The 25,536-nt window shown below is 36.3% G+C and overlaps 1 protein-coding gene across 3 annotated transcripts in view; it reads right to left on the bottom strand.

Annotated features, from left to right (window-relative positions):
• Positions 1-14,981: 14,981 nt before the first annotated feature.
• SNX13 (sorting nexin 13) overlaps positions 14,982-25,536 on the bottom strand; it is a 135,073-nt gene continuing 124,518 nt past the window's right edge. For all 3 annotated transcript variants that reach the window (XM_086694900.1, XM_086694898.1, XM_086694899.1), the window contains 4 exons: positions 23,065-23,210; positions 22,736-22,804; positions 20,946-21,058; positions 14,982-18,507 (listed from right to left, as the gene is read on the bottom strand). In XM_086694900.1, coding sequence (XP_086551026.1) covers positions 18,260-18,507; positions 20,946-21,058; positions 22,736-22,804; positions 23,065-23,210 — 576 coding nt within the window. In that variant the 3' untranslated portion in view covers positions 14,982-18,259. The remainder of the gene's footprint in view (positions 18,508-20,945; positions 21,059-22,735; positions 22,805-23,064; positions 23,211-25,536) is intronic.

Here is a 25,536-nt window from a genome sequence, read left to right as displayed (position 1 = left end):
CTGTCAGTGAGGCTCTGCTGCTATAGAATGGGGATAATAATGATAATAGTACCTCATGCAGATTTTTCAAGGATTACAATAGGCAAGCTATGTAAAGGAGTTCAATGTCGAGCACTCACTGAACACTAGCTAGGATATTATTCAGGAAAAGGCACACCTTTAGTCAATACAGAACAGTCTTATGAATCAAAGTCTTAAGGGACACTCTGAAATGCAGAATTAGAAGATGTAAAAAGTACTGGAGCACCTGGGTGGCTCAGTCAGTTGAGCGTCCAACTCTTGGTTTCAGCTCAGGTCACGATCTCATGACTTATCAGTTCGAGCCATGTGTCAGGTTTGTGCTGATGGTGCTGAGTATGCTTGAGGTCCTCTGTCTCCCTGTTTCTCTGCCTCTCTGTCCCTCCCCCATCTCTCTCAAAATAAACATTAAAAAAAAAAAAAAGAACAAGATGTGAAAAGTACCAAGTTATTTTTTTATAATTTGTAAACTGATCTTTGGTAACTTTATCTCCATGATTATTGCTCAATAGAAATAAATTTAATTCCCTAAGTTGAGGTCCCATGGCTTCATAGGACCAACACGAGAGAGTAGTTCTAAATACCAGCTGGTAGATGGACTGAAGGAACAGAATCATTCATTTCTTTACGACTTAGTGTTTGATTTTTCTCTCTCCACCTAAGAAAATCCCCCAAAGTAATTTGTAAGCTCAGCAATAACTCAAAAAATAGAAATGGGTCTGCCAAAGAATGTGTAGATATCATCTAGGAAGCCTAACACTCAACAGTTAAAAAGTCTCCAAAGAAAAACAAATTACTAACCAATGACTGGGCTAACAGGAAAACAATTCCCAGAAGAATGCATACAGGAAGAACCAGGGCCCAGAGCCTTGCTAGGGCTCATGCCCACGAGAGCTCTCCTTGCCAGTGGTTCACAGGTGCCCAAAATGTGCTCTGTTCTTCAGAGCCCACAGTGCCTCAAAGCTTTCCTGGGGAAGTGAGGAGACTTTACCTCTCAGCTCCTTCTCTGAGCTATGTTCTCAGTTACATGAATCCTAAATAATCACCATGTTACACCAAGGTTTTACAGAAATTTTGGGAAGGCCCCTCTTTGAGATGCTGCTCTCAGTACTGCTATTCCTTTCAGATCACTGGGGCAATGTTATCTGACCAAGTTTCTAACCCAGACTCCCTCTTTCCTTTGGAAACATTCTTTTCCAGAAGGTTCTCAGGACCTCTCCATACATCAATTATGTGTGCCTGAAAGCATCTGAATTCAAGAATGAGCTCATCAGAGGCCCTGGGTGGCTCAGTCGGTTAAGCCTCCGACTTCGGCTCAGGTCATGATCTCACAGTTCGTGGGTTCAAGCCCCATGTCGGGCTCTGTGCTGACAATTCAGAGCCTGCAGCCTGCTTTAGATTCTGTGTCTCCCTCTCTCTCTGCCCCTCCCCTCCTTGTGCTCTGCCTCTCTCTGTTTTTCAAAAAAATAAATTAATTAAAAAAAAGAAAAAAAAAAGAATGAGCATAGCTGAGGCTCCAACTCGTCTTTGCCCGAGAATGATTTTTGTCAGTGACAGGGTCGCAGAGTCACTGGGTTATAGAACTACTACCTTAGCTGTGACAGTCTTATTCCAATGTCCTTTTCCTTTTCCCTCACTGCATATAGTACAAGTCAATAAGTAGGAGCAGTAATCAGGAAGGGAGAAGTCTCACTACAGTTAAAAAAGGATTATCTTTCCCCACAATTACCCTTCAGCAGAGCGGATTAATTAGTAAATTCCTTAAAAACTGTTTTCTATGTACCAACTTCAGACAAGTGTAGCTGTGGTGCAATGTGTGATACTGTTATAATAGGAACCCAGACCTGGTATCTAATCTTCAGTATATTATTAAACACTTGATTCTAGGTGTCATTTAAATTTTCCTCTGCCTTATCAGGGGTAACTCTCTTCTATTCTTCATAGAAATTCTAGGTAAAATGGAAGTAACTATCTCCTATGAACTCATGGACACCAGAGGTTGAATGAGCTTCTGTACAATATGTCTGTGACTCAGGGCAGGAGCATGAAAAATATCTTGATTTCCCTTTTCCAAAGCATGATTTTACTTTTCCTACTTTGCTTTCCCTTGTAACCTGTATTGGTTACAGAAGTCTGTCATACTTGGGATGCTGGCCATGCATATTACCTCTATCAGAAATCTTGCCTCTGATGCCTGCTGAGATAATCAGATATAGGCCATCCATGCTCCATACCATAAAGGATTGGCATAGATGACCGGACAAAGAAAGGCTCCCAACCCAATGATGACTATTGAGGTGGTTTATTCTAAAATCTCCACCCAATAGGAATTCCCTAAACTGGGGCACCTGGGTGGCTCAGTCAGGTAAGCATCCCACTCTGGCTTGGGTCATGATCTTGCAGTTCCTGAGTTTCGTCCCCAAGTCAGGCTGGGCTCTGTGCTGACAGCTTGGAGCCCGGAACCTGCTCCAGATTCTGTCTCTCTCTCTCTCTGCCCCTCCCCCCGCTCTCACTCCGTTTCTCCTTCTTTCTCTCTCAAACATAAATAAACATTAAAGAAAAAAAAAGGAATCCCCTAAACTGGATGTTGATTGGATGAATCAATCAAATCCTCTCTCCTGTATTGAACACAAAGAGAAAAAGAGTGGGAATAAATCCCAGAAATGTAGGATACCAATCAATCAAACATATGGGTAAGCAGAGTCCTAGAAAAAGTAAGAGAAAAAGAAATAAAAAATATATGAAGATCTTTGCTAAGAATAATGAAATATGTAAAATCCCAGATCCAAGAAGCTCAGAAAAGCGTTGTAAGTAAGCAAGATGAAAATCACATGCATGTACACAGGCATATGCACACACAAAAATCTAGACATCATAAAATGCTCCAAAGCAAAGAAAAAAAAATCTTGAAGGCAACTAGCAAAAAGAAAAAAAAAAAATGCAACCTACGTAAAGAAACAAACAAAAGAATTACATCAGACTTTTCACACAAAAACATTTCTAAAAATGTATTTTTAAAAATCATTAATAGACTTTATTTTTGTTAGTAGTTTTAGGTTTACACAATTAAGAGATAGTTCATAAAATTCAATATACCCACCCCTCTCCATTTCACTCTCCAACTCCACACAGTTTTCCCTATTATTAACATCTTGCACTAGTGTTAAACAATTGTTACAATTGCTTATTATATAATATAATAAATAATGTAGTTTTAATTATTCCATGCTGTACATTATTAATGTATATTAACCATGTAAACTATGGATTACATAACTATAGTCCATACTTTAAATTAAGGTTTACTCTTTGAATTGTGTAGTTTTGTGGGCTTTAACATATGCCTAATGATGTGTATCCACCATTTGTTTTATTAAGAAAAGTTTCCTCACCCAGAAAATCCCTTTTGTTTAATTTTTTTATGCTTATGATTTTGTTTTTGAGAGAGAGAGAGACAGACAGAGTGTGAGAAGGGAAGGAGCAGAGAGGAAGACACAGATCAGAGGCAGGCTTCAGGCTCTGAGCTGTCAGCACAGAGCCCTATACGGGGCTCGAACTCATGAACTACGAGATCATGACCTGAGCCAAAGTACGAGGCTTAAGTGACTTAGCCACCCAGATGCCCCCAGAAAATCCCCTTTGTTTCACCTATTCATCCCTCCCTTTCCACCTCCCAACTCCCTGACAACCACTGATGTTTTTATAGTTATGGTGTAGCATATTTATAGTACTGGAGGGAAAAAAAAAGCAGAATCAACCCAGAATAGTATGCACATGAAAATATTGTTCAAAAATTAAGGTGAAGTAAAGACTTTAGTAGACAGCAAAAACAGAGAACTCAATGGCAAGAGATGTGTACCACAAGGAATGTTAAATCACAATTTCTGAGGCAAGAGTATTATTACCAGATGGAAACTTGGATTTGCACAAACAAATGGAAAGCTTTGGAAATGGCAAAAATGAACCAAAGTATAAATGATATCTTTCCTTGTTTTTAGCCACTTTAAGAAATATTTGGCTAAGGTAAAACAATTAAGAATTTAGCTGTAAGGCTTGTAATATGTGTAAAAATGAAATGTAAAATAAAACAACAATAAAGGAGGGAGAAACTGGAAATACATTGTACGATTCTTACAGATTTTAACACAGCTGTGACAAGTTAAAGTTTATATAAATATATATATATACACACACGTATACATATATATGCGTATATATATGCATATATATGCATACATATATATGCATACATACATATATTATATAAATGTTCATATACATATACAATGTATATATAATGTATATACAATGTATATGCATACATGTATATACGCATACATATATATACATATATATATATTATATAAATGTTTACTTATTTTTGAGAAAGAGAGAGAGTCGCCCAGGCGCCCCTAAAGACATATATTTTAAACTTTAGAAGAACTGGGTCACACAGGTGCCTCATTCGGTTGAGCTTCTTGATGCTTGATTTCGGCTCAGGTCATGATCTCATAGTTTGTGGGTTCAAGCCCCACATCAGGCTTTGTGCTGAGAGCACAGAGCCTGTTTGAGATTCTCTCCCCATCTCTCTTTGCCCCTTCCTCTCTCTCTCTCTCTCTCTCCACATAAATTAAAAACAAAACCATTTTAAACTTTAGAACTATTATTTTTTTTAAGAAGTAAAGCTAAAAGCCATTAGGAAAGACAAAACAGATTCATAAAAACCAATCCAAAAGAAGAGGAAAAAGGGAACAGAGAATAAATGGAAAAAAAAGAAAACAACTAGCAAGATGATAAATCTAAATTTAACAACAATTAAAACAATTTAAGTGATTTAAATACCCAAATTAAATGGCAGAGATCACCAACCAACCAGCAACAAAAGAGTCAACTACGTCTTGTGACCAAGAAACCTTTAAAACAGAAGTGAACACACTATGGCTCATGGCCTAAGTCTAGCCTGCAGTATGGTTTTTTTTTAAGGTCTTCTTATTATCAAAGTAGACATCAGAACAACTAATATCATGAGTGATAAAGAGAAGCATTAGGCAATGATAAATGGGGCAATTCGTCAATATGCATGAAACAAAGCTTCAATGACATGAAGCGAAACCTAATAGATAAAAGGACACAGACTCACAACTGTGACTGGGGACTTCAACCACTCCTATTTTAGCAATTGAAAGACCAAGCAGAAATGAAACACGGTATAGATGCAGGCCTGAGCACTAGAACCAAAGACCTAACCAACAATGATTGAATACTCCACCCAGTAACAACAGAATATACATTCTTTTCGATGGCACATGAAAGATTCACCAAGATAAATCCCAGAAAAGTTAAAAACAACGGCAAGTATATAGTGTTCTTTAACCAAAATGGAATAGACTAGAAACCAATAGCATATATATGGAAAATCCCAAAATGTTTAGAAATTAAATACAATGCTAAGTAACTCATGGAAGAAAGGAGTCAAATAGAAATAAAATACCTTTTGAATTGAATGAAAATAAATAGAAAACAATCCCAAATGTATGGGGTGAAACTAAAGCACACTTAGAGGGAAATTTATAATAATATTAAATGAATATATGAGGAAACAATCTAAGCTTCTACTTTAAGGAACTACAAATGGAGGAGGAAACAAACTGAAATCAAGAAGGAGAGACATAAAGACAAAAGCCTAAATAAATACAATTGAAAGCAAAAAAGTAGCAGAGAAAATCAAATGAAACCAAATCAAATGAAATCAAAAGTAGCTCTAAGAAAATTAATGAAACTCTAGCCAATCTGATAAGAGAAAAAAGATAGAGAGAGGAAGGAGGGAAGGAGAGGGAGAAGAAGAAAAGACACAAATTACCAACATCAGAGATCAAAGACAGAAAATTCCTTCAGCTCATACATACATTAAAAGATAGAGAATATCACAAGAAACATTATGACAATGAATTTGACAACTTAAATCAGTGGTTCTCAGTCAACAGGGGACGTGTGTCTGAAGACATTTTGGGTTGTCACAAATGGGGTGCTTGTTCCTGTCATCTAGCATGTAGAGACCTGGGATGTCACCAAACACTCGATCATTCAAAGGACACCCTCCCACAGCAAAGAATTATCCTATCCAAATGTCACGTTGGTTGAAAAACCCTGACTGAGGTGAAATGGAAAAATTCCTTAAAAGATGTCAACTACCAAAATTTTCTCAAGAAGAGACAATGTGAATAATTCTCTATCTATATAAGATAGTGAATTCATAGTTCAAAATTTTATACATAAGAAAACTCCAGGACTCTGACCCCACAGGTAATTTCTAACATTTTGGAAGAAATGATACCAATTTTACACACATTCTTACAGGATATAAAAAATAAAAGGAACACCTCCCAACTCATTTTATGAAATCATTATCCTTGTTACCAAGACCAAACTTTGCAAGAGAATCAGTGACTAATATCCCTCATGATCACAACTGTAAAAAATGTTAGTAATAGCAGTTAAAATGCAACAATTTATAAAAAGGATAATAAATTGTGACCAACTGAGGTTAATCACAGGAATGGAAGGTCTATTCAACATTAGGAAATCATCTATTTAATTCACCAGTCTAAAAACAATAACCATATCACTAAAAACCATCCATTCGTGATCAAACCTACCAAAAACCTACAGCTCACCTCTAAACTTACTGGTGAAAAAACAGGCATGGACATCCTCTCTCATCATTCCTATTCAGTAAAATACTAAAGTTCTGAGCCAGAGAAGTAAAGCAAGAGAGAGAGAGAGAGAGAAAGAGAGAAAGAGAGAGAGAGGGGAAGCTTATAGATTAGAAAGAGATTTAAAACTGCCTATATTAACAGAATATGTGATTATCATGTAGAAAATTCCAAAGAATCTTTAGTGAGTTTAGTAAGATCACAGAAAATAAGGTCAACATAAAACATCACATTTGTATATACTAACAATGAACAGCTGGAAGTTAAAATATAATACCATTTCCGGGGCGCCTGGGTGGCGCAGTCGGTTAAGCGTCAGACTTCAGCCAGGTCACGATCTCGCGGTCCGTGAGTTCGAGCCCCGCGTCGGGCTCTGGGCTGATGGCTCAGAGCCTGGAGCCTGTTTCCGATTCTGTGTCTCCCTCTCTCTCTGCCCCTCCCCCGTTCATGCTCTGTCTCTCTCTGTCCCAAAAATAAATAAACGTTGAAAAAAAATATATATAATGCCATTTCCAATAACATTTAAAAAAAACATGAAACACAGATTAAATCTAGCAAAATATGTAAAATACTTGGTCCATGAAACTATAAAACACTGAGGAGAGAAATCATACCATATTCATGGATCGGAAGATTCAATATTAAGATGCCAATTCTTACCTCAATGAGTTATTGATTAAATGTAATCCCACTCAAAATCCTAGTAGGGTTTTTTGTCTTTGTTTTGTTTTTCAAACAAGCTCATTCTAAAATTTGTAAGGAGAAGTAAAGGAGCCTAAATAGCTACAACTATTTTGAAGAAAACAAAACCAAGTCAGAGGGTTCATGTAATTTAATTTTGAGATTTACTCTAAAACTATAACGTATGATGTTGGCCAAAGAATATATGGATCCATGGAATAGAAATCTAGATATAGAATCACATATTTATGGCCAATTGACATCCAACAAAAGTGCCAAGAGAATTCAATGGGGGAACAGGATAGTTTCTGCAGTGGTGGTGCAGTAATAATTGTCTATCAATATGCAGAAAAAGAGGAACCTCACATCATACACTAACTTGAGATGGAATGCAGACTGAAATATATGTAAAACCTAAAACTATGAAACTTCTGAAAGAGATTACCTTTGTGGTATTAAGGAAAGTTTTCTTAGATAAGACAGAAGAATAAAAAAGGAAAAACTGATAAATGACACTTTATTAAAATGTATTAAAATCTACTCTTCAGAAGAGACTGTTAAGGAAATTACAAGATAAGCCACAAACAAGGAGAAAATCCTTTGAAAAATACACATCTGTTAAAAAGATTTGAGTATACACTTCACAAAGGAAGAGATAGGATGGCAAATAAGTATATGAAAAGATACATAAAATATTAGTCAGCAGGGAAATGCATATTAAAGCCACACTAAGAGACAATGAGACACAACCAGTGAAATGCTTAAACTTAAAAAAAAAAAAAAAAAAAAAAAAAAAAGGAAAGCCAGGGGCACCTGGCTGTCTCAGTCAGTAGAGCACATGACTCTTAATCTCAGTGTCATGAGTTTGACCCCATGTTTGGGTAGAGGGATTACTTAAAAGTAAAATCATAAAAAAAAAAAAAAAAAAAAAAAAAAAAAAACACTTTATAATACCCAGTGCTGACAAGGATGCAGAGAAACTGAAACTGTAACAAATCACTAGTGGGAACACAAAATGCTACATACAACCACTTAAAAAAAAATAGTTTGGCAATTTTGGAAAAAAAAATATATATATATATATTTATCAAAGAACCTAGCAATGCCTCTCCTGGGTATTTACCCAAGAGAATGAAAGCATATGCACAAACACCTGTATGTGAAGGCTTATTCTGCCCCCAGTGGATATACTGCAATACAATTCTAACGCTAATCATTCAGAGTTATCATCACATTCTACGGGTTTAAAGGCACAGTCTCCAACAAGATTGCCCTTAATCCTGATGCCAACCACATTTGGGAGTGCCCAGGCCACTTGTACTTTTGATAAACTGGTTATGAATCCAGGAGTTCCAACAACCTCTTGTTTCAGTAATTCACTAGAACTATTCACAGAATTCAGAAAAGCACTATAATTATGATGACACTTTTACTATCAAGGATATAAATCAGGACAGTCAAATAAAGAGGCACATAGGGTGAGTTCTGTGAGGTTCCACAATGCCGATCTTTCTTGCCCCCTTCCTGTAGAATAAAGGTGGGTCAAACTACTAGCACAATAATATGTTTGTTGTTCAACCAGGAAGTTCTGGTGAGCTTTGAAGTCCACAGTTTGTATTGGAGTTTCATGACAGAGTCATGGATGACTGAATCACTGGCCATGTAATGAAACTCAATATCAAGTCCCCCCTCTCCTCACCAAAGGTCAGCTGGCTCTAAGTCCCAAACCTCCTCATCATGTGATTGATCTTTCTGGAGATCAGCTCCCTTCCTAAGTCAACTCATCGCCTTAGCATGACTCAGGTGCTCTAAAGGGCTCATGAATAACAAAAACACTCCTATTACAAGGGAAATTCCATGAATTTAGAGTCTTCCAGTGTCAGCAACAAAGGATAGATAGAGGTCAAATTCTTTATTATACAACCATGTTTATAGTAGCTTTATTTATAATTACCGAGGTCTTGAAATAACCCAGTGTCCTTCAACTGATGAGTAGATAAAACAATTGTTGTTATCCATATATATATTATGGAACATTAACAACAATAAAAAGCATGAGTTATTGATACATGTAACAACATACATGAATTTCAAAAACAAGATGAAAAAAATTTTACATAGTCATTTTAAACATAGTAACTCTCTGTGTAACACTGTTTATGATCTGAAGCCATCAGAAGATTAAAGTCTTTTTATAAAGCCATAATAATTTTATTCAGCTCAGTGATTTACATCCTCAGTACTATTGATGTTTTGGACCAGAAAGTTCTTTGTTGTGGGCTACGATAGGATGTTTAGCTACATTCCTGGCCTCTACTTATTAAGAGGCTACTAGCAACTTCTCTGGTCCCGACAATCAAAAATGTCCAGATATTCCCTTATGTTGCATGAAAAGGTAAACTCACTCCCATTTGAAAACTACTAAATTAGTCAAACACAACTTCTACATTTTCATAACCTAAAAGTTTTGTGGAGACAAAGATAAATTACTTGACCCATTAAATCAGCATAGGAAATTCAAGACACTCAAATTGGGCTTTACATAGGAAAACATATCCAAAATTTTTAATAATTAGAAACTTCAGCGTAATATTACTTTTAACACTAAAGTGAAGACATGTAGATGTTTTAAACCAAAATTATTAAACCCAACATTTAAACCATAATTATTAAAATTATTTGTCTAATTATTCACTTCATTTAGGAATATTTTCTGACTTTTTCTACATTTATATACCTAATTATTAAAACAAGTTCTTAGATTGTTCTTTTATTTGATAACTGATGCATGCTTTTGTTTCTTATCTTGTATTAAGGCCATTAACTTAAAGAATGACAAGCTTTTTGTACCCACCTTCTTCAGCAAGAATTCGAGTTTCCTTAAAGAACTAGCAAACTTATCCACTGGACTATTTGTTGACATTTTCTCCCTGAAACTTATTTGGTTCCTTTATTTTTAATTTATATTAAGTCCTAGTCAACTTATGCAATCAAAATAGGAGCTTCATTAAATTTACTACTTTATAATTGAGTATCTTTCATATAGTCATCTGGTTCATTAAAGGTTTTTTTGGTTTTTAAAGAAATGATCAAGAGGGGTGCCTGGGTGACTCAGTCGGTTAAACGTCCAACTTCAGCTCAGGTCATGATCTCACAGCTCAGGAGTTTGAGCCCCGCGTCGGGATCTGTGCTGACAGCTCAGAGCCTGGAGCCTGTTTCAGAGTCTGTGTCTCCCTCTCTCTCTCTGCCCCTCCCCCACTTGTGCTCTGTCTCTATCAAAAATAAATACAATATAAAAAATTTAAAAAAATAATAAACATTTAATTTTTTTTTTAATGAGCAAGAAAAATCAGGCTACTCAGCATTCTTCAGGTTGCATAGAAAGTCATGAAGCTCCTGACAAGCCAAAAGTAATCTTTCTTTCAATCTGCAGTCCCATTCTGTCATGCATACATACTCATTGAAATAACTGTTATAAAAACCAAGGAAAATTCCTAAGTCTCAACTCTTACCCTAAAGCCAGTGAAACTAATTTCCATTTTTTAAAAATCTTCGTATGTGTTCTCTCCTATTTGATGGTTAATCTGTATTTTTACATTAGATATTCCCAACAGTGCGATCAATTTTTAGGCCCAATTAATTTCCAGAAGTTGAGGCAATGAAGTGGGTAAATGCCAGCGACAAATACAGTGTCACAAACAATTTGTAAAAGGCCAACTTTCTTTTATATTAAGAGAAAAGGCATTTTTCTTCTCCATCTACACACACACACACACACACACACACACACACACACACTACTAGCAGCCTCACTTTTACCACTGCATCCTGAATCAAAAATAAAGAGCAAAACTCACCAATTCACTACAGCAGCTTTGGAAGGAGGAAGTTGAGAGGCAAGAAGGACTGCGGGAAGGTGCTCCCTTTCCCACAGACACGAAAACATTTTCTTGTCTTTTTTTTTTTTTCTTTTTTAAGCTTGTAGTACCGTATGAGTAAGACAAACAAGATGGAGTGGTCTACTTCTGCCAGTAGAAACACCTGTGGGCTGCAACAAGCTCGTCCTAATCTCACAGGTGTGACCAGCTCCCAGCCTTACTAAAATGTCAATATGATACTAAGAATCCTCAAAACCGGCAAACAAAAAAGACAACTGGCTGCTTGATAGACAATCAGAAGATCAGACGGCAAAAACCAGCTTCTCAACATTGCTTCAACCAATGGAGAAATAAAGCAGCTGTGCACTTAATCAAAACCAGAACTGGACTTGACCAAGACCCAGAAAAAGAAGCCAGAGGGAAAGAAAAAGAAAACAGCAGGGATAAAAGCTGTAATTGTTTAATGAGGTTCATCCCTAAAGGTGAAGTCAGTGCATTAGGTGAGTCACCTGGGCATCTCAGTGGGCTTTGCACCTGTCAAAGGAAAACTAAAGAAACAAGAGCATTAGGGAAAGGTGTTTACAAAGACTGCAAGGGAATTTTCAGGCCCTAGAAGGGCTGGCTCACAAAATAAAAAGGTCAGTAGGTATCTGAAAGAAAAATATCCCACAGTATCAGTGTTCCTTAGTTAATAGCCTGATCATGGCAATTTTCTCATATTTTCACATCCTCAAGAAAAACGCTGTTTTCTCAGGTTGCAAAATCCCTTTATTTTCTTCCCCCGCCCCTCAACTATTGGATGCTTCCTTAAGTAAAGTAAAATACTTGGTTTTGCTGCCAGTCCCTGGCCTTCCCCTCCTCTTAACGCAGACTTAGGCATCCCCTTTACAGTCTCCATACAAGGGAAGCCACACATTTGTTGGCTGTTTGCTTATGGAGAAAAGACTGTCTGACAGCATATCAGTGGCTCTCAACTGGGAGCAGTTTTGCCCCAGACATCACTTGGCAGTGTCTGGAGTCATTCTTGGTTATCATAACTGGGGGTGAGGGGTAGTGCTACTGGAATTATCAAGTGGGTAGGACCCAGGGAGGCTGATAAAGATCCCATCGTGCACAGGACAGCTCCAACAAATTATGCAGCCTGAAATATCAACAGCACTACTGAGAAACCGTGGCACACACTACAATCAGACCACCACTCAGACCACCACTGTGGAGATTTCATCCTCACACTTAACGGCTGTGAAATTTGGGGTAAATGACTCCCATCTATACACTGGAGAACAGTATTACACGTCAAAAAGTCAATTTGATTATGAAATACTAAGTAACTGGGTGCTATGGGAGTCTTTATTGGAAATACACAAATCTGTTCCTCAAGCTTCTTGGGAGTATATATCCGTATTATATCATTTGATCTTTTTTTCCCTTTTATCTACATCTGAATTCTCTCTACTGTTTCCACCTCTAGGTATAGAGGCTTCTACAGGAGGATAAATCTTATTGACTTTCAGTGCAAATCTTTTTTTTTTTTTTTTTTTTTTTTTTTTTACTATTAGCCATTTCTTTCGATCAAGATATATAGGTATGCAAAAAAAAAAAAAAAAAAAAAAGTTAACATAGCAGGTAGGACTGCTGTCCTTTGAAAACCCTGCTTGCAAGATTGGCCCTTGTTCTCAGGTGTCTGAGAAGTTAGATTTTGGAAGCATTCCTACCATTCTCTAAACTGATAAAAGTGGCTCATTATGCCTCAACTATTTGTACGAAACACATGGCTTGTACAGAACACGTGCTTTCCTGCAGGGAGTCCAGAATTTTGGTACATACCATGCAGAGGGTGCCTACAGGACCTCTCCCCAATAAAAATCAATCTTGAATGAGCTCCCCTGGTAGGCAGTAGTTCACGTGTTGTCACAATTCATTGCTGCAGGGGAATTAAGTGTATTCTGCAAGACTTCATTTGTAAGGGAACTTTCGAAGCTCATGAGGTTTCCCTCAGACTTTGTGCCAGGCATCCTTTTCCTTTGATCTTGTTCTATATAGCCTTTTGCTGTAATAAATCTTAGCTGTGAGTAGGACCATATGCTTGGAGTCCTGTCAGCTCTTCCAGTGAATCGCCAGGGGGTGGTCTTTGGGACTTCCAATGCAAAGTCCTACTTTTATTCCACCTGATATGTGAAAGGTCATGTTTACCCACTTACGTTAAAATACCGTATTTCATGCATTTCTCATACACTGTGAATTGGTAAATGAGTTAATTTTTTTGTAATGTTTTTATTTATGAGAGACAGAGCACAAGTGGGGGAGGGCCAGAGAGAGAGAGGGAGACACAGAATCCAGAGCAGGCTCCAGGCTCTGAGCTGTCAGCACGGAGCCCAATGTGGGGCTCAAAACCACGAACCACGAGATCATGATCTCAGCTGAAGTCGGACACTTAACCAACTGAGCCAACCAGGTGCCCCGTGTTAATTTTTTTTTTTTTCTTGTGAAGTTCTGGGTTCTCAGCTGCTACAAGTTTGCCCAGGCCAAATATCTGCCAGTATATATGGGCCAATATCTGGTACACATTTTAAAAACTGAAATGTATCATATTCCTCTCTCCTCTCTGCACTTGCTAGTAATACCCTTTTGACCACACTAGCAAGATCCTTGGCAAGTATCTTTCCCACTTCTCACGGGACATACTATATTATCCCTTACTGAGTTCATTATTCTGATACCCAGGGTCGAATTAAACTCTAAAGCTGCTATTTAACAACCTGTTAATTTTTCATATTCTCCTTTATCTTCCAAAGATTCAACTTTCCATTGGAATGATAGGCTACAAATAAAACTTTGTGGCCCAAGTCCACTGGTTTTTCTGTCTAGAGTTTATATTCCCTAATTAAAGATGCTTCACCTTTTTTTCCTCCCCATCTACGATTTCTCAAATCATGTTCCTTGGGAACATTATCCTCAAGCTATTAATTAAGGTGCATATGACAAAAAATTCTGTGGTTAAGTTTGGGAAGTTAGGTAAACAAAATTAAACAGACTCATTTATTACAGAAATTTTCAGAAACTTTGATATTATCACTTGGATTGTAAAGGAACATAGGGTTTTGAATAGTATGTAGACTTGCATAAGTTACATAGAAGTATATTACTGCTCAGAAACATCGTAAAGGGGACCAATATTTTACAGTGTGCACTTTAACAAATACTATACCTGTCCCTAGTAGGGTAAAAGTACTCACAGTTGATGTCTGAGAAGTCTATACAGATATAAGAAGACTGAGAATATTATGACCACCCAGACATAGCCACGTTGAGTACTGAGTCTATTGCCTTTAGAACTGAAACATCTAAAATATTAGGAAGACTATGAATTAAAAATGAGATCAAATAAAAACTGTTAATGGATTACTTATTATAGATCTTTCTCAATGAGGAAATGACTTTCTAATTTTGTATGAAGTTTCCTTAACATTATGGTAGTAAATTACTTGCCCCATAAAATGGAAATATTAAATTCAATTAGTTGTTGGTAATCACTCAACAGCTCTTCTATCAATCTGGAACTTGAACTGCTTGGTTGCTAAAATGAAAAGAAAGGAAAATATACACAGATACTAAAAGACCACTGAGCAAGCATTTTTTTTTTTTTTTAAGTAATAAAAACACAACACTACTAAATAAATTCAACAAAAAGGTTTGTTAATACTTTATTAGTATTTTCTAATGGACAGAACATAACGCAAACCAAATAAAAACTTTAATCCTCTTTTTAGTTCAATAAAAATAACTGACATTCTGATTGTTTCTTCTTTGTTAAAGAAGGAAAGTATTGATAGGTTAGGCACACAGTTGACATTTACTGTACAATGATATGCACAAGTTATCTTTTAACAACTATAATACTAAGATGTGCTCTTTATATTTTTCCCTTGTAGTACAGGAGCCATGCTCCTATAAGCAAAATTTACTAATAACAAAATAATTTTACAAGGAGTGACAAAAAAGACTTTTAAAACAAGTCCTTAAATAAAAGGATGCAGCAACAACGGAATGTAAGTTGTTGGGTTAAGAAACAGTTTAAACTAGATCTCAAAACATTAAAAATTCATTTATTTTACAATTACTCAAATACACATGCATTAAATGAAAATATTGCACAAAATTAAAATTTTAAATTGTGAAATTTATATTGTTCTTAATTTTTAAAAAATTGATACACTTTCTGGTAGCACTTAACTGATTTTCCCCCAAACACCAGCAGCACAAACTTAAAATGAGCGAACTGAAATATACAAGAAAGTTTTTAACTTTTTAAAAAAAAAAAAATTAAGGCTAACCAAGTGCATCCATTGGTCAATGGCACAATTTTTCAGCAACTATTCAGAACACCCTAATCGTAGGAAATGCCCAGCTAAGCACTATATTTAAATCATACAATCAATTTTTAGGTGAATAAACTAGAAGTTAGTAGTGACGGTTTCTAAATAGTTTATATGTTACCTGAAAAATCAGAAAACCCAAACAAAATATGATTAATTTTGAAGGTTCTTGCCTAAAGGCACCACTGACTTAAAAACACATTCAAAAATCAAATATCCGAAGACTTAAAGCCTCTTCAGGTATATATTTATATATGCAATAAATGCATTAAATGTAATAACTTTATTAAATGTAGTACACTGTACTTGACATGGATTAAATATTTTACATACAGCTTGACCAAGTCATTAAGACGTATCTCTAATTTTAGCATGACCACAGCTCTCTCTGATGTAAAAACACAGATGTGCGTGGAGAAGACGCACAGCCATTTACATAGACTCTACCATTTGACATTTCTGCTTCTGAAATATAAACTCTTTCAACAAAAATTGTTTTAAAAACCCACTTACTCATATAGTTTTTGGTATGACTGCAGTTACCTTGCAGGGCTCTGTTATGAAAAGTTGCCATTTTGCACGACCTTTCTTTCCCTGGTTGATGGCCAACATTCCTCACATTATCTGGAAATGCTTTTCACAGGTACACACTAGGCTCTTACATGAATTCTTGTTTACTCTTAGACTTATTTATGTCAAAAATATACTTGAAATGGGCAAGGGTATATTTGAAAATCATTGCACTTGTGGCCATGCCGATGCTTCCCACAGACGTGTTTCACAAATCCTCACTTTGAAAGCCTGGGGCATCGGGAGGGACCTCAGCAGGGAGACACAATGAGAAGAAAAAATACTATTTCTTCCATCAGAGTCAGTAAGGATCTTTTCTTATTTCCAAGTTGCAATGAAAGGGATTTCATTTATGTAATTCTTTAGACATGCAACACATACTGAATATATGCATACTGTAAGTATGCACAACAGCATCATTAATAAATATGATTATTATTATAAAGCTTTAAAGGAAGGCTTTATTCTGTTATTAGGCTTCACTCTGTAAGTAGGACCTCAGTGAAAACAAGACAGTAACATCTTGTTCCAATCTTAAAGCTCCCAAATAACTGGGATACTGATACTCTGTCCCTTTATCTTAAGCACCCAGACGTTCTTTTAATACCAGGATCTTGGCTCAGTGGTCTGATAAGTAGCTTCACTATTTTAAGGTTGTAGTGTTAAGTATTTTTAAAACAAAAAATGCTGACATACCCAAACCCTTAGTCAGTGTAAGTATTTAAAACTATGCAGAAATCCTGCATACAAGGGATACGAAGACTTCCAAGATGGACAAATGGAGAACGAGAAACTATAAGAAATGCAGAGGCTCCAAAACTGGAAAAGGTAATTTGTTGTTGTTGGTATAAAATTATTTTAGGGATTTAAATGTATACACCCAGGGGTTTTGCCAACTTGCTTTATTTAGTAGAATTTTACATTATGCAAAATATAAATAAAAGCATATTTTAAAAAATATTATAGTTCTGTTTTCATTATTTTCATATATACACAGTAATAGAATTAAGAATTTGTATGTTTACATATGACTACTAAGCTCATTTAATCCTTTGATTTGCTACTTTTGCAATCGCCTAAGGTATGTCTAGATCACACAATTTAAAATTATCATATTGTAACTTTCAAGAGTGTGTTTTTTTTAATTTCCATATTTTTTAAAACAACAATGTATTTGGCAGTTCTTTCAAGAGATTATACTCCTTATTGTATAATCCGTAATCTCTTAAAGATAAAGAAACCTGTAATAATTTTGAAACTTAAGTGAGAACGCCACTATATGCTTCTTTTTGCCCACAGAATACCAGAAGAAAATTTATGATTGAGTACCATAAGAGCAAAATAGAGCCCCAAAGCATATAAGAATCAATTAAAATTTGTTTTATACCAATGAATAACAAATCCAATCAAATTCTGGTTTTGATTGGTTTTATTTTATGTCACAAAACTGTGATTAGGATATAAGGTTACTTCATACTTTAAGGGCATCCTGTCACTTTCCCCAGACCTGAAGCAGATGTTGCAAAGATCATTCGCCTGGCTAATCCACATTATATCAAAATTCTGATAAAGACCTATAAAATTATTATGCAAAAAACAAATCCCTCCAAGTCATACACTGCTCAGTTTCCCAGTGTTAAACAAATTAGCCAGTTTATCTGTGAACCATTGTTTTGTGCTTTCCTTAGCTTTCGTATATACATTCTGGCACTTTGTCATTGCTGGAGAATGCTGATTAGGCTGAAATGGAAGAGACCAACGTCATTCTTGCTTGAGAAGGGGGCAGTATCCTCTCAATGCTGCAAAAATATGCACCAAATCATTTAAGACACAGAAATCTCTCTTGGTAGTGGCTGGATTACAGACGAGGATGAGAAGAACCACAGTCCTATGGATGTATTAATAACTATTTTGAGACACTGAAAGACTGGTGCGACACAACAGTATATGAGTTAAGCCCCAGAAGATCTGTCCATATTATTAGTCTTGGACAAAATGAACACCAGCTTCATAGATTGGAGTGTCACCTTTTCTGTAAAGAAGGCGCTTGAGTAGTCTGAAGTTTCTGTTTATATTTCTGTATCTGCTTTGACCGTGAATGCAGTTTGTTGAAAAGTTCACGAAATTTATACTGTGGAAATAAGGTTTCCAAAAAGCCTTCCAGGAATACATAAACCATTCTCCTATTTAACTGGTTGTGCTGAAACATTTCAAAAACACGAAGAATACCTTTCCGTGTTGTCTCAGCCCCAATAATGTGCTTCAGTTCATCTAAATCAAGAGGGGGAAAATAAACATAATTCATTACTCATATAAAGGAAACGCAAGGCCTAAACTATGCTCTAAGTTAAATAAAGTATATTAAATACACAGTTGAGTAATACAGGAGGTATTCAGTTAATGTGTTTTGGCTACATATTATAACTGAGACTTAAAATTTAAACATCTGCAGGCATCCACCTACTTACTAGACACTGGGGATGATAGAGCAAAGGAAAAATCAGGATCTGGACTCAGAAACCCCACGTTAGAGTTAGAATCCCTTAATACCTATATGGTACTTACCCATCCTGAGTTTGTTTCCTTATCTGTAAAATGGGGATTTACAATAAGCAAACTCTTATAACTGTAAGAATTTAGAGAACTTTAATGAAATAATGTGAAAAGTAATCCAAAAAGTCTGAAACACTGTACAAATAGTCTTAATGTATCTAATGCACAGTGAGAAATACTATAAGGAAATGATGTACGAAAGCTGATTAATGAAAAGCTTGCAATGGTCAAAGTGCCATGAAAATACCGTAAGTATAAAGATGTTTACAGAGGGGCGAATTTCACATGGTACACAACAAGGAAAGGCTCTCTGTGTGGAAGTGACGAGTGAGGTAGACTTTGCTACCTGAGCAGGATGTTGACAGGCACAAACAGATGATGGTTTACCTTTGGTGGAGAGAGCAATGAGCAAATGAGCCCTAAGTGGAAAAAACAAGGCAGTTCAAAAAATGGGAGCGCTACAATTCAGCTAAATTTTAAGATTCTTTGAGAAAAAAAAAAAAAAAAAAAGTGGAGAGAAGAATGGAAAAAAGTGCTGTGGCTACCAGAGTGAGCCAAGTTTGGAGTTTACTCTTAGGCAACGTGAAGTTATTACAGATAACTGAGTAAGGGAATATGTGATTATCCTTAATGATTTATAATCAGGACCCTAATAGCAGTAAATGCTATGTAATTGTTTTCAAAAGAAACATACAACTTCCAAAAGGTATGTCTCTAAGTAGGAGTAATATACAATTTACAGCAAATGGCTTATGAATGTACTAAAAACAGGTGAGGGATTATGTATATATAAAAACATACACCTTTGTACTTTCCCTCACTTCCGTTGAGTCCTCACACAAGTGTCCTCTCCTCTCACAACAGCAACTCACTAGCACTACTGGTCTCAGCGTTCACCAAGAGCTCACATCCTAGCTTTTCTTTATTGCTCTGCCTTCTGCCTATGTCTCCCTAACAGAATGCAAGCTCCAAGAAGGCAGAGATTCATGCAAAGTGTGGCACATGATACGCTCTTAATAAATATTTACTGAACAAATGCAATAAAGTTTCTTTCAGCTATGTAATTCAGTCTACAGCACAACTGGTTTACTACTAAATAGTACATTAAATAATATTTCATCCTAAGCTACTGTTTATTTCTATTTTCCTAAGATGTTATTTCTATGATTTTTTTTTCTCCAAATGCAATAGTATAATCTACAAGGCAGAATTAATAACCATTTGGCAGACCTCCAACTTAACTGATGGAAGAGAGATTTTTAAATCTATGATGAAAATATAGTTTTAAAGAAAAACAAAGAGGAAAAAAACGTTAAATGATGTTAAAGAACTTCACAAATACTCCTTCTCCATTCTCTATATTCATAATTAAAATGTGGAGAAGAAATATCTAAGTATTTTCAAAGATATCCGTAACTAAAGAAGGAAGCAAACATCCATCCAGTCACACAAAACTGCTTTTCATATGACATAGGCTCTCTTGTTGAGAGAAGTCAAAATGGGGACAAAGTGAGTCTAAGTTAGTGAGATAGCAGTGTTCTAAAGTAATGCAAATTAGAACAGAATGCCACTATGTATACTTTCTTTGGAATCATGTTTTAATAGAGATTAATGGACCAAACAGTTGTTACTATGTAAAAGGAATCTCTGAAAGAATTTGTTTTTTCTCTGAAGTAGGACAAATATTCTTCCTGGAAACCTCACATTTCATGTTCTTTTATTAGCGCTTTCATCTGTTACACAGGATATTTATCATCAACTTTATTCTCAAAATGGTTCAAGGCAGCAAATGAAGTGGTTAAAGGCACCACTATTTTTCATGACTGAAAGCAGTGGCTTTTCCAGTTGCTGAGCACAGAGCAGAAGCTGAACAGTCACTTATTATACTAGCTCTGAACCTGGGGTAGCTTCTTTAACCTCTTTGAGCTGCTGTTTCCACCCATGGAAAGCTGTGATGTTAACAGTGCCTAGCTTCTTAATACTGTTATGAGAATTAGTAAACAATATATGAGAAATGTGTAGCACAATAGCTGATATACGGCAAGTCATTAACTGGTAGTTACTATAATCAAAAGGCAGCTAAACCAGCATGCTCAATGCCAAAAATTCAGAAGAACTACAAATTAATAAGATTTTTATCAAACATGTTCACTCACCTGGCATAATTGAAAGTAATTTAGTTTTTCCTGCAACTCTTGTTCTCATTCGAATAGCTTTATCTCTGCATGGAACAGTCTCTGCTAAAATGCCATTTGGCCAAAAGGCATCTCTATTTAAGAAAATCAAATAAATCTTGTAAAAACTTTCATTTTCAAATGATACAAGTTAGCACAATTATTCCAATTTTCTACAGAAGACACAAATGTTAACAGAAAGTGGAAACATTATGAAATTTTATAGATGTATGATATTCAACAAACAGTAACTAAGAGCAGGATTCAATTTTAAGTGTAAAGGGATATACATTGGAAAAGTAACAGATGAATTCTGCCCTAGAATAACTCACAAACATTAACGAGTGATAAAGATAGCAAAATGGAATATATAGGCGACTACATTTAAACTCAAAGTAGGCCTCTGATCTCAATGAGAATGAAATCTTATCCAAATACAACCTCATAATATCTTGAATTTGGATACCTTATAGTTAATCTCCCTTGGTGCCCCTATAACTTAGCCAATTTGAACCAATCCTGCACACACACTTACAGCTAGCCTTTTTACAACATTCCTTTCACATTCATACCCTATTCTCCCTCACTTGGTGTGTCTGATTTCTATTCTCCAATTCACAGGCCAAAGATAGGAAGTGAACACAATACCTGGGAATTTGGGCTGAGGGAGACAGACTTCCCACCTGGGAATTTGGGCTGAGGGAGACAGACTTCCCAGAGCAGTTTTTCTTAACTTTGACTGAACATTAGAAACACATGGGAGCTTTAAAATCTTAATGTTTAGGCCTTCTACTGGATTAATTAGTAAGTTAGGCTCCTAAAATGGGACCCAAACATCACTATTTTTTAAAGCTCTCCAAGTGATTCCAACATGCAGCCAAGGCTGGGAATCAGTGCTCCAGAGTAAACATCACTACCCTACCCTGAAATGGAATGTACATGTGCCATAGCAGGTGGTCAGACTTTTGGAAACAGTGTGGGGTCGGGAGGAGAAACTCAGCTTCAGATTAAAGAAATTTGCTGTTCCCTACTTTACAGCATGTGAGCCTTTGGACAAGCCGCTGAACTTCTCTAATCCTCAGTTTCCACATAATAAAAAATGGAGACAAAAATTCGTATCTCATAAAATAGGATAAAATCAGAAAGTGTACATAAAGCAGTAGGTGCCAAGCAAATAATTAAGGTTCAATATTGACAGCTCCTTTCTTGCTTCTGTTACTTCAAAGTACATGATACCATGAATATGCCTTATCTTTCACTTTTAGAAAAGAGGTTCATTTCTGGACTACGCCATGCTTTCCTTAAAGGGACTGTATTTTATCTCAGTCCTGATGACTGGCAAATTACTAGGCACAGAGGAGAGGCGCAGGGTATTTGTATAGGATGAACATATGAACTGGAGTACCACTGCTCTTGATTTATATTCTTTTTGGAGGTTCAAATAGTTAATAATAAGTCCAGAGCCAGAGATGAACATATTTTTTTTTAATTTTCATTTAAAATCAAGGATTTCAATTATTTTCAAGTCACATTACTATGATAAAATGTAATCAGTATCTTAAAGATTATTCTTTAACACTTTTTTCAATTCTGGTTTTAAAAAAACACAGATCAAAGGGTCCATGGAACAAATGTTTATTATAATTCTTACAAGTCTTTTTGTTCATCAAAAAGGAAGAAAACACAGAAAAGAAAAGCAGTGTAAGTTAATTAGTGATAACAATGCTAAACACTGTACTACCTGAAAGAAGTGACTGTGTCTTAAGATATACCTGAAACGTTTCACTAAGTCCGCTACTTGCTCAGGTGAGGTCATCCAATCAACATGGTCAACTATTTTTCTGAAAGTAAGGAAATTTAAATGAGTAGGGTGAAAATTTTAGAAAATATATAAAATAAGGAAACACTACTTTCATGGAGTAAGCAACTTAGTTTGTATGTAAATTATCTGTAAAAACACCAGGCTGTTTTAATGATCATAAAAGGCCCAGAGATGAAAATTCTCCTACAAAAGTTGAGCAATCTACTTCCAGAAGTACAAGTTTAAAAGCTAAGTAAGAACAGTTCTAAGGGATGAAAAAAAAAAAAAAAACCCTGGTACCTGTTAATAGTATCACCATAAGTGGCTCTAATAAGCTGCTGAAGTAGGTTTTTGATATTCCTTCGCAACCACTGATTCCTCTCTTTTAAGTCAAATACTTCATCCATAAGAAGCAGCATTACTCTAAGTGGAATATTGTCATCCACCTGACAAAATAGGGGAAGAAATAAAAAAATGTTTGAGTTACCTATCTATTATGAATGGCTACTGCTGCTGCTTTTACAAAATTATTGCCACTATTTCAGACATCAGAGAACAAGTTGTATTATAGTCTTCATGACCTAACATTTCAGTCTAATTTTTAAAATATATGTTTTTAATAGCCAAATTATGGAAAGAGCTTAAATGTCCACTGATGAATGGATAAAAAAAATTGTGCTTTACATACACAATGGAGTACTACGTGGCAATGAGAAAGAATGAAATATGGCCCTTTGTAGCAACATGGATGGAACTGGGGAGTGTTATGTTAAGTGAAATAAGCCATACAGAGAAAGACAGATACCATATAGTTTCACTCTTATGTGGATCCTGAGAAACTTAACAGAAACCCATGGGGGGAGGGGAAGGAAAAAAAAAAGGGGGTGGGTTAGAGTGGAAGAGGGCCAAAGCATAAGAGACTCTTAAAAACTGAGAACAGGGGCGCCTGGGTGGCGCAGTCGGTTAAGCGTCCGACTTCAGCCAGGTCATGATCTCGCGGTCCGTGAGTTCGAGCCCCGCGTCGGGCTCTGGGCTGATGGCTCAGAGCCTGGAGCCTGTTTCCGATTCTGTGTCTCCCTCTCTCTCTGCCCCTCCCCCGTTCATGCTCTGTCTCTCTCTGTCCCAAAAATAAAATAAACGTTGGAAAAAAAAAAAAAAAAACTGAGAACAAACTGAGGGTTGATGGGGGGGGGTGGGTGGGAGGGAGGGGAGGGGAGGGGAGGGGGGTGGGGGGGTGGGAGGGGGTGGGGGGCTGGGAGGGGAGGGGGGTGGGGGGGTGGGAGGGGGGTGGGGGGCTGGGAGGGGAGGGGGGTGGGGGGCTGGGAGGGGAGGGGGGTGGGGGGGTGGGAGGGGAGGGGGGTGGGGGGGTGGGAGGGGGGGTGGGGGGGTGGGGGGGTGGTGGGGGGGGGTGGGGGGTGGGAGGGGAGGGGGTGTGATGGGTATCAAGGAGGGCACCTTTTGGGATGAGCACTGGGTGTTGTATGGAAACCAATCTGACAATAAGCTTCATATATTGAAAAAAATAAAATAAAATAAATGTTTTTAACAGTCATTTTGACACAATATAAAATTTCACAACCCTACAATTCCAAGGTGGTAGAGAAAAAAAAAAAACTTCTTAAAGTGAATCTATGAAGTCCTGGGAAGAGAAAATTTGGCTCTTTTACTTTTAGTAGAGTCTGTACTAGTCTGATAAGGTAAATGCTATTCCCTTTGCCTATTTTCTGGAGCATCTTTTACAAGAGAACAAAATATTCTCAACATTTCTCCTTATTTAATAGAACAAAACACAATCTACACAAAATAACATGTTTTCCTTTGTTAGTGAGTTGTCTGTATTTAGGTATTTTAAGAAGCTGAAATAAAATCCAGTATATAGCTAAGTTAATACTACAAAAGGCATATTTCACTACATTTCTAAAATTTTAACTTTTAACAAGTAAAAATCTGTACACTTTTATTATGGGAATATGCAATTAATGGTATAAAAATAAAGGTAAAAGCAAAGACAACTAGAAAAAAGTTAAAAAAAGTTTAAAAAAAGGTAAAAAGTAAATGCAACTAGAATGTTTTGATTCCAAAAATACATACAAAGCAAAGATTTAGAACTATAATAAAACTGCATATAAATGCCAGTAATTTTATAATACTTTCATCACCAACATACTCTAATTATTTCCTCATCCATGTTGTAACTTAAATCTTTAGGAAATTCCACGAGTTATATATTTTTCACTGTCATGCTGTCAACATTTTCTTAGTGCACCTTTCCTTTCACATGTTGAAAACTCATAGCTAAACCAAACAAGGGGTGGCTGAGGTTGGTGAGGGGCATGGCTGGTGGGGAAAGAGACCAATTTCACTCCTGAGGTAAAATAAATATTGCTCTAGTCTCTGATCAAGTATACTCACGAGTTTGGAACAACATGGTAATTCTAATAAATACCAAAAAACCTCTAACAGAAGGTATGATGTTTTGGATATTATACCAGCATAAATCATAACAAAACATTCTAAAATGAATTTTAAAAAGCAAATAATAGATTATCTTTAATACAGTTTACTATAAGAATTTCAATGTGAAACTGAAGGGAGGTAATTGTAACTTGAAAATAAATCTGCCTAAGAAAACAGAATACAAAGCCCAGACTCAAACATATATGATAATCTGATTTGTCACAAGGGAGAAATATAGGACACATGGGAAAAGAGGGCCTTCTCAGTAAATGGTGCTTGGGTCAACTGGACCCCTACCCTCTTTCCATACACAAA

Source organism: Puma concolor, chromosome A2, assembly GCF_028749965.1.
Source record: "Puma concolor isolate L17-30 chromosome A2, mPumCon1.1.hap2, whole genome shotgun sequence".
Lineage (NCBI taxonomy): Eukaryota > Metazoa > Chordata > Mammalia > Carnivora > Felidae > Puma > Puma concolor.
The sequence above is the reverse complement of the archived record's forward strand: the minus strand, read 5'-3'. Positions and strand labels throughout refer to the sequence as shown.